This window comes from Syngnathus acus, chromosome 1, assembly GCF_901709675.1.
Source record: "Syngnathus acus chromosome 1, fSynAcu1.2, whole genome shotgun sequence".
In the NCBI taxonomy this organism is placed as follows: domain Eukaryota; kingdom Metazoa; phylum Chordata; class Actinopteri; order Syngnathiformes; family Syngnathidae; genus Syngnathus; species Syngnathus acus.
In genome coordinates this window covers 17,244,721-17,260,378 of record NC_051087.1, presented here as the reverse complement: position 1 = coordinate 17,260,378, position 15,658 = coordinate 17,244,721, and the positions used below count along the sequence as shown (strand labels likewise).

The 15,658-nt window shown below is 45.2% G+C and overlaps 1 protein-coding gene across 1 annotated transcript in view; it reads left to right on the top strand.

Annotated features, from left to right (window-relative positions):
* LOC119124509 (palmitoyltransferase ZDHHC5-like) overlaps nucleotides 1-15,658 on the top strand; it is a 147,438-nt gene that overhangs the window by 37,091 nt on the left and 94,689 nt on the right. The window contains exon 5 of the mRNA XM_037254565.1: nucleotides 3,699-3,871. Coding sequence (XP_037110460.1) covers nucleotides 3,699-3,871 — 173 coding nt within the window. The remainder of the gene's footprint in view (nucleotides 1-3,698; nucleotides 3,872-15,658) is intronic.

Genomic DNA, 15,658 nt, shown 5'->3' with positions numbered 1-15,658 from the left:
CCCGAGGGACACGATCGAACGCCTTCTCAAAGTCCACAAAACACATGTGGACTAGTTGAGCGAAATCCCATGCATCCTCGAGGATCCTGCCGAGGGTATACAGCTGATCCATTGTTCCACAGCCTGGATGAAAACCACACTGCTCCTCCTGATTTTGAGATTCGACCTCCCGACGAACCCTTCTCTCCAGCACCCCTGAATAGACCTAACCATGGAGGCTGAGGAGTGTGACTACTCTGTAGTTGGAACACACCCTCTGGTCCTCCTTCTTAAAAAGGGAGACCACCACCCTAGTCTGCAAATCCAGAAGCACCAACCCCAATGTCCACGCAATGTTGTAGAGGCATGTCAGCCAGGACAACCCCACAACATCCAGCGCCTTTAAGAACGCCAGGTGGATTTCATCTACCCGCGGGGCCTTGCCCCGAGGAGTTTCTTAACTACCTCTGTGACTTCGACCCCAGAGATTGGAGAGTCAACCTCAGAGTTTCCAGGCCCTGCTTCCACAATGGAAGGTGTATCGTGGATTTGAAGAGGTCTTCGAAGTATTCTCCCCACCGACTCACGACGTCCCGAGTCGAGGTCAGCAGCACGCCATCTCCACTGTAAACAGTGTAGACGGTGCACTGTTTCCGCCTCCTGAGACGCCGGATGGTGGACCAGAATCTCCTCAAAGCCGTCCGGAGGTCATTCTCCATGGGTTTGCCAAACTCCTCCCATGCCCGGGTTTTTGCCTCAGCAACCGCTGAAGCCGTGTTCCGCTTGACTATCCGGTTCGGCCACTCCTGTCGGTTGCCTCCGGAGTCCCACAGCCCTATCGGGCTGATAGGACTCTTTATTCAGCTTGATGGCATCCCTTACCGCCGGTGTCCACAAGCAGATTCAGGGGTTGCCGCCACGACAGGCACCGACCACCTTATGGCCACAATTCTGGTCAGCTTCCTCAACAATGGAGGCACGGAACATGGTCCATTCTGACTCAATGTCCCCCGCCTCTTCCGGGACGTAGGAAAAGCCCTGCCGGAGGTGGGAGTTGAAGCTCTTTCTGACAGAGGATTCTGCCAGACCTTCCCAGCAAACCCTCATAGTACGTTTGGGTCTGCCAGGTCGGACCGGTATCTTCCCCCACCATCGGAGCCAACCCACCACCAGGTGGTGTTCAGTTGACAGCTCAAGTGTCTAAACCAGGGGTGGGCAAACTACGGCCCGCGGGCCACATCCGGCCCACGGGGCCGTTTAATCCGGCCCGCCAAACCTGAATAAATTGTATTAATTTTTTTTTGGGTCATTTTCCCTGCAATTACTATGTTTCCCCAGTAGATGGGGAAGCGCCCGCCCGCGCATTTACTCCCGGGAGCCGTGTCAGAAAGCTCGGTGCACACTCACAAGTGCGTGTGCGTGCGTACTCAGTAGTACGTAGTAATTTCATCTATCAGTGCCGAATTTCGAGTGTAGGCTGTGACGTCAATATTCTCGTAATTCGCGCGCTGAGTTTTCAGATACAGTTTTACGCTAATGCCACCCACAAACCTTCCCCTGGAATCCTTCCATTAAAATGAGTGGCCCGAAGAAAAGAAAGGTGGACAGTGAGTGCCGAATGTTAAAAAAGAGTGGACAATTTGGCTCGACCTACGTGTGTGAGAAGACGTTCAGCCACATGAACGTCAACAAAGCCCGTCACAGATCTAGGTTAACGGACCGACACTTCGGCTCTATCCTAAAAATTACCACAACAAATTTTACTCCAGACTATGATGCACTAGCCAAAAAGGGAAACCAACAATACTATTGATTTCTTTATTACTTTATTTAGATGTATTCTTTCACTGATTCTTCAAGATGATGTATTTGGTCAGAATGTTTGCCGTTGGATGTGATTTCGCCTCATTAGATAAACATATTTCATAAATCTGACCTGCAGGCGCTGAAGTGATGGAAAATGTTATTCATCATAACAGTGTCGTATTTAATAAGAATCACTGATAGTAGTTTTTTGGTGAAATATTTTTTTAATGCTGTTAATAAATGCATTTGTTTTCAAAAAGCTTTTTTTTAATATCCATGCTTTAGTATCTACTAAAAATAAAAACCTTTTATGCAATTTATATTACTTCACACAAACACTACATCCATCTGCTCCTGGTTCGGCCCCCCGGTCAAAATTTAGAACCCTATTCGGCCCGCAAGTCAAAAAGTTTGCCCACCCCTGGTCTAAACTCAAGTGTCCAAAACATGCGGCCACAAATCCGATGACACGACTACAATCAAGTCAATCATCGAAGTGCGGCCTTGGTTGTCCTGGTGCCAAGTGCACACATGGACATCCTTATGCTTGAACATGGTGTTCATTGTGGACAATCTATGTCGAGCACAGAAGTCCAATAATAGAACAGCAGAACGGTATTGTGCTTTCCAGCACTTCCTCCAAGGACTCTAAAAAGTACTCTGAGCTGCCGTTTGGTGCATAGACAGAAACAACAGTCAGGACCCGTCCCCTCACCTGAAGGCGGAGGGAGGCTGCCCTCGCGTTTACCAGGGTTAACCCTGATGTGCAGGCGCCCAGTTGGGGGGCTTTAAATATGCCCAGACCTGCCCGACGCCTCTCACCGTGGGCAACTCCAGAGATTCCAGCGCCTCTCAAGAAGACTTGTACCAGAACCCGAACTGTGTCCGACTATGCCGAGTCGGAACTTTTCTGCCTCGCACACCAGCTCGGGCTCCTTTTCTGCCAGAGAGCAATCGGACCGCCCTTGGTCACCGCCCAGCTCACTTAGCACCCGACCGCTTTGGCCCCTGCCACAGGTGGTGAGCCCATGGGAAAGGTGACCTACGTTTCCTTTCCGGGCTGTGCCAGATGCTCACCTTCGAGCCCCAACTCTAGGCCTGGCTCCAGAGGGGGGCCCCGGTGACCCGCATGCGAGGGAAAACAAAATCCAATTGTAGTATTCCTCATAAGGGGTTTTTGTGAGCCGTGCTTTGTCTGGCCCCTCACCTAGGACCCTTTTTCCATGGGTGACCCTGCCAGGGGCATAAAGCCTCGGACAACTTGGCTCCTAGGATCATTAGGACACGCAAACCCTTCCACCACGATAAGGTGACGACTCACGGAGGGGATTTATGTGTGGAGTATGTTGAAATTGGAACGGTGTGAATCGGACAAAAAAGTGAGTGTAATAAGCAATAATAATAATAATAAGAATAAGAATCAGATTCAGTTACTGGCACCAGAAGGATGAATAAAGTTGAATCTAAGGCTAAGCATGAATGTGTGGAGTATGAATTTGGAATGGTGTGAATCGGATATACTATGTGGGAGTATTGGGAGGACAAAAAAGTGTGTGTAATAATAATAATAATAATAATAATAATAATAGGAATCAGAAAAACACACGTGTGAATGCTTCAGAGAATCAGAATTAAAGTAACACGCCTCAGTCTTCACACAATAAAATAAAAAGACCACAAACCCCACACATAGATCCTTGGCCCCCCTCTACCACCCATAAACCTGTGTGTAGCAACCCTAAACTTCTGATCCTAATATCGCCCCTGAACCTTGCAGTCGTTACTCGGGATCTAACTGTCATATAATACATAGAGTTCTTTTTTCTATATCTGCCTCATTTTTACATAGATTACTGTCAAACGTCCGTGATTTCTTGGGCTTGATCTCAGAGATGTTTTCTTTGGTTCTACAGGAATTTGACCACCACTGTCCTTGGGTTAATAACTGCATCGGCAAGAGGAATTACAGATACTTCTTCCTCTTCCTCCTTTCTCTGACTGCCCACATCATGGCTGTTTTCGGCTTTGGGTTGCTCTTCATTTTCTATCATCACCACTCCAATGATCGCCTGCATGTGATTGTTACGTATCCTTGAATGAATCGACTTACTTGTATTTGTTCCTTTCTTATTGCATTGATTGACCAATTTTCCAGTCATGAAAGAAACCTGGAAAATTATGGGGAAAAGGTAAAATGCCCTGGGAACAAATTAAGTTGTACGAAAAAATAACTAGGAACATTAAAGGAGCACATCGAAACAAAAAAACACAAAGCTACGTTTTTACTTTTACAAGCATGTGGATTTAGAAAGTAACGTGATGTTGCGGTTCGAGAAGTATATCAATCGAATTCCGAATCTATTTTTCCCCTTTCAAATAATGGAAACAATTTTAATCCGTTCCAAGACTAAAAAAAACCACCTTTTTTAAGCATTTTTTCATTTGCGCATTTTTGTCCTATCGCGCAACTGCAGTGCACCGCCGAAGTCGCAACCGTAGCGCGCCGCCGACCGCGCAACTGCACCGCGCTGGTCGCATTATTGTGACAGAGCCGTTGCTGAAATTTAAAAAATATATTTAAAGTCCTGATGTACTTTCCAAAATTTAAGTGGACCTCAGTGCGCAGGGAGCTTAATTTGGTCCAATCGCGCAACCGCAGCGCGCCAGGTGCTCACTGTCGCATATTTTTAAGAGCGTCTTTGTGTTTTAGGATGACTTTACTGCTCCCACTTGCTTTCTTTGGAGGCATGATTAGGGGTTAATACAATCCTCAAAGTAACGAAACTACAATAACGAACGGAGTCAGTCGGCATTCGGGCCGCGCAGTCAGATTTTCTCGGGTCCTTTCGGCTCATCTCGCGAGGTTCGACCTCCGAATTTTGTCCGACAAAAGAAGCAAAAGAATCTCACATTTTTTGTTCGAATTCCGATTTGTTCGAGAACCGGGACGTTCGAAAACCGAGGTTTGACTGTATGTACGTATGTACATACATATATATATATATATATATATACAGTGCCTTGCGAAAGTATTCGGCCCCCTTGAACCTTTCAACATTTCGCCACATTTCAGGCTTCAAACATAAAGATATAAAATTGTAATGTTTTGTCAAGAATCAACAAGTGGGACACAATCGTGAAGTGGAACGAAATTTATTGGATAATTTAAACTTTTTTAACAAATAAAAAACTGAAAAGTGGGGCGTGCAATATTATTCGGCCCCTTTACTTTCAGTGCAGCAAACTCACTCCAGAAGTTCAGTGACAATCTTTGAATGATCCAATGTTGTCCTAAATGACTGATGATGATAAATAGAATGCACCTGTGTGTAATCAAGTCTCCGTATAAATGCACCTGCTCTTTGATAGTCTCAGGGTTCTGCTTAAAGTGCAGAGAGAACCATGAAGACAAAGGAACACACCAGGCAGGTCTGAGATACTGTTGTGGAGAAATTTAAACCCAGATTTGGATACAAAAAGATTTCCCAAGCTTTAAACATCTCAAGGAGCACTGTGCAAGCAATTATATTGAAATGGAAGGAGTATCAGACCACTGCAAATCTACCAAGACCCGGTCGTCCCTCCAAACTTTCATCTCAAACAAGGAGAAGACTGATCAGAGGTGCAGCCAAGAGGCCCATGATCACTCTGGATGAACTGCAGATAACTACAGCTGAGGTGGGAGAGTCTGTCCATAGGACAACAATCAGTCGTGCACTGCACAAATCTGGCCTTTATGGAAGAGTGGCAAGAAGAAAGCCATTTCTCAAAGATATCCATAAAAAGTCTCGTTTAAAGTTTGCCACAAGCCACCTGGGAGACACACCAAACATGTGGAAGAAGGTGCTCTGGTCAGATGAAACCAAAATCAAACTTTTTGGCCACAATGCAAAACGATGTGTTTGGCGTAAAAACAACACAGCTCATCACCCTGAACACACCATCCCCACTGTCAAACATGGTGGTGGCAGCATCATGGTTTGGGCCTGCTTTTCTTCAGCAGGGACAGGGAAGATGGCTAAAATTGATGGGAAGATGGATGGAGCCAAATACAGGACCATTCTGGAAGAAAACCTGTTGGAGTCTGCAAAAGACCTGAGACTGGGACGGAGATTTATCTTCCAACAGGACAATGATCCAAAACATAAAGCCAAATCTACAATGGAATGGTTCACAAATAGACGTATCCAGGTGTTAGAATGGCCAAGTCAAAGTCCAGACCTGAATCCAATCGAGAATCTGTGGAAAGAGCTGAAGACTGCTGTTCACAAACGCTCTCAATCCAACCTCACTGAGCTCGAGCTGTTTTGCAAGGAAGAATGGGCAAGAATTCCAGTCTCTCGATGTGCAAAACTGATAGAGACATACCCCAAGCGACTTGCAGCTGTAATAGAGGCTTTGCAGCTGACGTCATCAGCCGCGCCCATTAGCTTGGCGGCCATCTTGCCGGTCAACATTTCAGTGCCGGTCAACGACTCACACACGCTTTCTTGTTACATCTGCTGCTATTTGAGCTTGAAAATGCCGGAAACCTGCTGTGCTGTTGGATGTACCAATAGACGAGGCGATAAACCAAATCTTAGCTTCTATAGATTTCCGGCAAACATCCAAAAACGCGATAAATGGATCGCGGCGATTCGTCGTGAACGATGGAAACCTACGATTTACACAAGGATATCCAATGAGCACTTCATATCAGGTATGTAAACAAACTATTCACCCCTGATTTGTTTCACAAAATGTGAAATAATACAATATGGGATGATACAAATATGATTGTTGAAAATGCTGGGTGCATTTTTAGAAAGGCAGCAAGAGCAGCAAGGCAGGGAATGGGATGATTTCTTCAGTTCACCCCCCCCTCCGTTTTTAATTTTTTGTTTATTTTTTCATGATGCTTCATCTGATTGGCTTGAAAACTTTATCAATGTAAATATTGAACTTCATATTGGAATTGAACAATTAATTCTCATGAGTGAATGCATTAGGAAATTTAAAAAAAAATTATTATGAACCTTGTGAAACAATTTGTTTTTTAATGAAGCATTTTTGAACAAGAGGCTTTTTGTTACTTCATTTGGCACAAGGTAAAATCTACATTGATAAAGTTTTCAAGCCATTGGCACAAGGTTAAAATTTTTATTGGTTAAGTTTTCAAGCCAATCAGATTGAGGCATCATGCAAAAATAAACAAAAAATAAAAATGGTAGCAACTTGAACAGACAGGTACAGTATCTGAATGATTTCATTCTATTCAGTTTTTTAATATGTCAAGTTATGAAATGCCATTACGAAACAAATTGAACTGGGTATATCAGCTCAGTGGCCTAGTGGTAGAGTGTCCGCCCTGAGACTGGAAGGTTGTGGGTTCAAACCCCGGCCGGGTCATACCAAAGACTATAAAAATGGGACCCATTGCCTCCCTGCTTGGCACTCAGCATTAAGGGTTGGAATTGGGGGGTTAGATCACCAACTGATTCCCGAGCGCGGCACCGCTGCTGCTCACTGCTCCCCTCTCCCCCAGGGGATGGATTAAAATCACACGGGGATGGGTTAAATGCAGAGGACAAATTTCACCACACCCAGGTGTGTGTGTGACGATCATTGGGACTTTAATCTTAAATTAATTTTATATCCCCTTCAACAACGTGCTTAATTATTTATGGTAGTCATTATGAATAATGTGATTGTTTAATTGTTTCAGGTGCAAAAAGCGAAGATCCACTATCCCCAGACTATGTGCCAAGTATATTTGAGCATACCCAGTCACCTCACAAACGAAAACTCAATTGTTCATTGAAGATCTTTGAGAGAAGACAAAATCTCAAGCAGCGCAAGAGAGACCGCGAGAGGGCATTGGCAGCAGCAGCAGCACTTGTCAATATTTCCCAGTCTGTCCCTTGTGAAAATGATTAACTACCCGCTGGTGAAGATGTGGTGCACGCTGAGATTCGAAAAGAAGGCATGGTGACTACTGCCACACAGACGGATATCACTGGGGAAGCAATGGATTCCCTCACTGCAGAGTGTAAAAATCTGCGTGCAGAACTTGATGAACTGAAGGACAGTTTGAAACGCTGTACATGGAATGAAGAATCTTTCAAGGGTAATGATGACAAAGTAACGTGTTAGGGTAGTGCTCACTCTAACTTATTTTGCAAGAACCACACTGGAGACAAGTTAGTCGTTTGAGACACCTGCAGGCGGAGAGTTCACTCGTCGCTGTGCTTACAGCGATGGTCGAATGAAGTCTGACTCAGGCCTCATCAGGTACATATTTATTGGGAGAAACAGAGTGGGGTTGAAAGTGGGGGTGTGGGAACACAGGATGGGGTGAAGCCGCTCCCCTGCTGATCAAAGCATAGCAGGGGGCCTTTTACGACTTTGTGTAAACAAAGCAACTTTGATTGCTTCCTCTGCAGCTAGTCAATCAGGTGAAAAGATCTTAGCACGTTGGTCTACTACTTTTGTTAAGACAGGACAAGCTAGGTAAATTATTACAGGTTACATTCCAACATAATCATACGATGAAGATATTCTGCAAACCCTAACATAACGTTTTTGACTGGTCTGCCATCATACATGATTATGATGACAACGTTTAATTTTATTGCACCTCATCTTAGTCAAAATATGAAGTTGAGTCTTTTTAGTCAATTTCTTGTGACATTACTCAGACTGAGGCTGAATCTGCGCCTTCAGTACTTGGCTTACACATATGATGTTTCCACTGCTAGTATTTCCAGGAGTTTCAGAAATGTAATCCATGTCATGCATAGTATACTGCTTCCAACCCTAGTGGTTTGGCCTGAGCGTGAGCAGCTTAGACTGACCAATGTCCTTTCGTTCTAAATTCAGCAAGTGGGCATGCGTCATTGATTGTTTCGAGATATTCATCGAGCGGCCGAGTGATCTGAAAGCCCGGGCCCAAACTTATTCAAACTACAAGTCTCACAATACAATGAAATATCTGATTGGCATTACTCCACAAGGTACCATATCGTTTATCTCCAAGGGCTGGGGTGGTTGTGCCAGTGACAAGTTTGTTGTCGAACAAAGCGATTTTCTGACCCATCTACTGCCAGGCGATCTGATCTTGGCTGACAGGGGATTCGATGTCGGTGATTCTATTGGTTTGCACCAGGCCAACCTCGAGATACCAGCTTTTACTAAAGGTAAAAAACAGCTTAATCCACTAGATGTTGAGGGCACCAGAGGATTAGCTGCTGTCCGTATCCATGTAGAGAGAGTTATTGGACTCGCAAGACAAAAGTATACCATGATGGAAAATATCATACCCATCTCTTTATTGTCATCTGATGACAGTGGTTTCACTACATTAGATAAAATTGTACAAGTGTCATGCGCACTTACAAATTTATCCGACCCAATTGTACCATTTGAGTAATGATGTTGCATCCATATTTTTTCTGTAATAAATACCTGGAAAGAATCTTACAGAAACAACTTTTTCTGTTTTATTTCCAACTTCTTACAGTTAGGGCAAAACCATCGTTGTGGGACTCGTTTTATGCCAAGACATTTCATGTGGAATGCTTTGATGCTGCAGTTCTCGGATTTACAAACCAACATATCCTCAGTGGGAGGTACAGTGGCAGCACAGGATCTGACCATCTTTCGCTATTGTATGTCTGTTTAAAAGACCAACGAGACACGATGACAGGCCGACACAAACGACCGTTATTTGATTAGCTTGTCCAAAGAGCCACAAGAACTTGGCACAGTCTAGTCAAGGTCTGAGGGGAGGATCATTCATCCGTTGAGAGTGTTTTACCTGAAACAGATAATATGACATACCTTATATTATTATCAGTCCCTAATTTGGATATAATATACAAGGCTAGACCTCTTACTGTCCATTTATGCATATTTTACCTGGCATTTGGTAAATTTTCTCATGAATCATTCATTAAATTAGCTTGAAAATGTAAACCTGGTTCATTTTGAGCAAGAGACCAAAAGGAATTATCAAGCATGAATTCTAAAAAGTATTTTTGTAGAAATTGTTGCATAAGCTCTATACTGAATAGTTGGAAATTATGTAATGTTTTATTGTAGGAATTAATTTCTCAGATTTCAATATGATATTTTCCTTACCTTGGTCATGAGAAGAAATCGATTCTTGTTTGGAATCTGCCATATCAGCCCATCATGCACAAAACCTGCTGTAAAATACTTGTAAGCATCCAGACTCTTGTATGCCTTAAGGTCCTTTCCAGTGTACGGAGATGGTGAATCGACGAGGTAATTATAAATATCTGGATATGAGAGATCAGGCAGGTCGGCTGTTGCAAAATGCTCAGGTGATTTTAGCATGCTTCTCGGTAAAAGGTACGGATCCGTTGTGCCAACAAGGTTCAATTTCTCTCTGTAACGTTTCTTGGATTCTTCATCCAAATGCCCAACTTCATTGGATAGCAAATCAGCCATAATTCGGATGAAATCGGTGAAAATGTAGCGCAGAAATCAAACTGAATCTGTACGAACACGTAGGAACGAGCTGACCGGTTGACCGGCAAGATGGCGGCATAACACAAAATCACGTGATAAAATCACGTGACTGCAAAGCCTCTATTGCAGCAAAAGGTGGTGCTACAAAGTATTAGCGCAAGGGGTCCGAATAATATTGCACGCCCCACTTTTCAGTTTTTTATTTGTTAAAAAAGTTTAAATTATCCAATAAATTTCGTTCCACTTCACGATTGTGTCCCACTTATGTTGATTCTTGACAAAAAATTAAAATTTTATATCTTTATGTTTGAAGCCTGAAATGTGGCGAAGTTTGAAAGGTTCAAGGGGGCCGAATACTTTCGCAAGGCACTGTATCGGATATATATATATATATATATATATAAAATACCCCCCACTACTTTTCCGTACTTTTTCACAGTTGCCATTCTCATCCCCGATAAGCCTTGCTCCTCCGTTGTCACATTTTCTCTCCTGTTTCTACAGCTTTTTATTTTCTGACATTTACTTGCTTTGGTGGGATATGATTACCAAACTGTTCACGATGTCACCCCTTGGTCTGAGACCGCTACCATCTGATAGTACACGTTTCAACCAACAAACACCAGTCATAGCAGACATCCCCGCACTCATGGATGGATGGATGGATGGATGGATGGATGGACGGGTGGATGGACGGGTGGGTGGGTGATGGGGTTGGGTGGGGTTGGTGGGTGGGTCGGTTGTGGCTAGGTAGGTCGGTGGATAGATGGATACTAGATAGATAGATAGATAGATAGATAGATAGATAGATAGATAGATAGATAGATAGATAGATAGATAGATAGATAGATAGATAGATAGATAGATACTGCCCACAATCTCTCGCTCACTCGGGGTATTGCGACCACAAGTCTCACTGCAATGGTTCCTACGGATCCAAACATCAAAGCTGGCTGTCATGTCCTCTACCCCGGCGAAAGTACCGTATTTTTCGGACTAAAAGTCGCTCCGGAGTACAAGTCGTATCAGCCATAAAATGCACAATAAAGGGGGAAAAAAACATGTATAAGTCGCACCGGAGTTTAAGTCGCATTTTGGGGGAAATTTATTTGACAAAATCCAACACCAAGTACAGACATGAACCAGCAAAAACAGGCTAAACGATACGGTATGCTAACGTGACATAAACACAAACGAGGAGCTGAAAACGGGCCTGACGTAACATTAACAGTTATTCAAATAACTATTACATAAATAATACGTTTATCATACCATCTGTGTCACTCCAAATCATTGAATCCATCGATCGAATTCTTCGTCCTTTCTGTAAACAACGCCGCGTGTGGCGCGCCGCTGACGTCGGACTCGTCGTCAGTTGCAGTTCAAATAATTCCACAGGCCCATATAACAATATATAAACTATGTATATATCAAATAACAATAATATAAACAGCGAAGCCAGAGGTCCGATCAGATTTCGCAAATACGTAGTTATTTACCTTACAGTCGTAAGTCTACGTTTCCAAAATAGTCGTGCGTTGTTACCCTACACCCGACAACATCTCCTGGACATAGAATTACAACATCAACACGTTGGATTGGAAGGTTTACGAATCAACAATGACATAGCTAGCTCTCCGTGGCTACCCAACGCGACTCAACAGGTGGCTGTATCGCGCACCCGGCCAGAAAACGTAAACAAAGGCAAGGTAAGGGTGGAGGCGTACAGGCTGGGCTAGGGCTAGCGCCCCACCGTCCGGCACTTCCTAGCTTACTCCTCGCCAATGTCCGTTCTCTGGCGGACAAAATGGACGAACTGCGGCAGTGGAATCATGGCTCCGTAGCGCTAGCCCCGACAGTGCTGTTGAGCTAGCAGGCTGCGACCTGCATACGGCCGACAGAACTGGCGACTCCGGAAAAACTCGCGGTGGAGGTTTGTGCGTCTTTATTAACAAGGCTTGGTGTTCAGACAGTTCCACAATTGAGAGTCACTGTTCTGCTGATGCAAAATATCTCGTTGTGAAATGTAGACCCTTCTACCAGCCCAGGGAATTCACAGCAACTGTAGTCAGTGCATGCTACATAGCCTCCGATGCTAACGCTAAGCAAGCTATGAAGGAGCTACATGCTACCATCAGCAAACACCAGAACTTACATCCAGAGGCAGCCTTTATAGTAGCAGGAGACTTCAGTCACTCAAATCTAAGACTGTGCTCCCCAAGTTCTATCAACATGTCACATGTCCCACTAGGGGAAAAAAGATATTAGACCATGTTTACTCTAACATCAATCCAGCTCAGTGGCCTAGTGGTAGAGTGTCCGCCCTGAGACTGGAAGGTTGTGGGTTCAAACCCCGGCCGGGTCATACCAAAGACTATAAAAATGGGACCCATTGCCTCCCTGCTTGGCACTCAGCATTAAGGGTTGGAATTGGGGGGTTAGATCACCAACTGATTCCCGAGCGCGGCACCGCTGCTGCTCACTGCTCCCCTCTCCCCCAGGGGATGGATTAAAATCACACGGGGATGGGTTAAATGCAGAGGACAAATTTCACCACACCCAGGTGTGTGTGTGACGATCATTGGGACTTTAATCTTTAATCTTTAATGATGCATACAAGGCCGTTTACCTCCCCCACCTGGGACAATCAGACCACCTCTCTTTGTTCCTCTGGCCCAATTACACCCCCATCATCAATGTGAAGCCCTCTGCTAGGTCTGTTAAGATCTGGCCAGAGGGTGCTGATGCTGAGATGGGGCAATGGCTGCAGGACACAGAGTGGAAGAGGTTTGCCACGCAGGCCACCAGGGACTCCGTCATTGATATTGACTCCTACGCCTCCTCTGTTGTGGATCACATCAACTCCATCATTAACAGTGTCACCACCACCAAACGGATTACCACATTTCCCAATCAGAAGCCGTGGATGAACAGCGAGGTCCGTCTACACCTTAAGGCACGTGACACTGCCTTCAGATCTGGGGACAAGCAGGCCTACTGCTCAGCCAGGGCTTCCCTGAACAAAGAAATAAAACAGGCCAACCACACCCACAAGCTAAAGGTGGAGGATCATTTCAACAACAACGATCCCCGGCGCGTGTGGCACGGCATCCGGGCCATCTCGGACTACAAACCCTCCATCAACCCCCCCACTGCAACCAACCCCTCCCCCGACAAACTCAACCATCACTAAGCCCGCTTCGACAGAGACAATCTGGAGACGGCCACCAGGATTGCTCTCCCCGCTGATCACCAACCCCTCACTCTCTCACCCACTGAAGTGTGCGCGGCACTGAAAAGGACAAATGCACGCAAAGCAGCTGGCCCTGATGGCATTCCCGGCCGGGTGCTCAGGAACTGTGCTGAGCAGCTGACGGAGGTGTTCACCGACATCTTCAACCTGTCTCTGGCCCAGGCAACTGTCCCGTTGTGCTTCAAGACCACCTCCATTGTGCCGTTGCCTAAACACTCCTCTGCGAAGAGCCTCAACAACTACCGCCCAGTTGCACTCGTCTCCCACTTCATAAAGTGCCTCAAGAGGCTGCTCCTGGGTCACGTCAAATCTGGGCTCTCACCTTCTCTGGACAAACACCAATTTGCCTACCGTGCAAACAGGAGCACGGATGACGCCATCTCCTCTGCACTACATGCAGCCCTCTCCCACCTGGACGAGAGCAACACCCATGTGCGGATGCTGTTCATCGACTTCAGCTCTGCATTCAACACCATCATCCCCTCCAAACTCATCACCAAACTTGGCAACCTTGTGGAGAACAAGGACCTCAACATCAACCCCTCTGTCATCAACTGGATACTTGACACCTACGACTGCACTCCTGCGCATGGCTCTAACACCATCCTCAAGTTTGCAGACAACACAACGGTGGTAGGCCTCATCAAAAACAAAGATGAAACGGCCTACAGGGAAGAGGTACAGCACCTGACGACGTGGTGTGCCAACAACAACCCGGCCCTCAACACCAAGAAAACCAAGGAGCTCATCGTTGACTTCAGAAAGACTGAGGCTGACACGAATGCCCCCATCCATATCAACGGGGCGGAGGTCGAGCGGGTCGCCAGCTTCAAATTCCTGGGTGTCCAGATCTCCGATGACCTCTCCTGGTCCCTCAATACCTCGTCACTGGTCAGCAAGGCCCACAAGCGTCTCTTCTTCTTGAGGAGACTGAGGAAAGCCCACCTATCTCCTCGAATCCTGGTGAACTTCTACCGGTGTACCATAGAGAGTATCCTAACCAACGGTATCACGGTCTGGTACGGCAACTGCACAGCCGCGGACCGGAAGTCACTGCAGAGGGTGGTGAAGATGGCCCAACGCATTATCGGCACATCACTTCCTTCCATCGAGTCGATTTACCAAAAAAGGGTGCCTGAAGAAGGCACGCAGCATCATCAAAGACTTCTACTTTTTTGCACTTCTGGTTGGATGTCAAAGTTCATTTCGCTGTACTGTACTTGTGCTGTACAATGACAATACATTTGAATCTAAACTAATCTAATCTAATCCATCGGAATCTTCGTTTTAAGATCAGGGGATGCTTTGAGAACAATTGTCAATTGTTTGTCTATGTGAAGCCCTTTGAGACTGCTTGTGATTTAGGGCTATACAAATAAACTTGACTTGTCTTGTGTCAATTAAAAAAAAAAAAGAAAAACAGCTGTTGACTCCGGATCTACGTGCGCCGCTGACGTCAGACTAGATATATCAAATAAATGTAATATAAACAACAATTTTAACGAGCCATCCGTGTTACTCCAAATCATTAAATCCATCGGAATCTTCATCTGCTGTGTCACTTTAAAAAAAAAAACCAAAAAAAAAAACAGCTGTTGACTCCAGATCTATGAGCGCCGCTGACCATCGTCAGCCTCGTCGTCAGCCTCGTCGTCAGCCTCGTCATCAGTTGCGGATCCCATAATTCCACAGATCTACGTATATAACTATATTGTAGCGTTACCAAAGTACCAGGCAAGATGTGGGTTTTGCAACCGGCTCTTTATTTCACAAAACAAGTGCTCAACATATGAGCCAACTCAGTGCTATAAGCAAGCGCCCTGGATCGCTCTTCAATACACAAATCCGATACACAACTCTGCCCCATTGTCGACAGCAAAGGATCCATCACATACAACCTCTCCGAATCACTTGCAGAAATCATAAAACCCCGTCGCGGACTCACTGAACAGCACTGCAGAAACTCACAATAACTGACAAAGGACTTACAACAAATCAATATAAGACAGGACAAAATAGTCATAGTTCTCAAAACCCCCAGTAGAAGCCACACTCAACATCGTACACAGTAGACTCAGGAAGTACAATTCACTCCGGAAACGAACCAAACTCACAGTTGAAGACATCATGTCACTACTCAGATTCGTC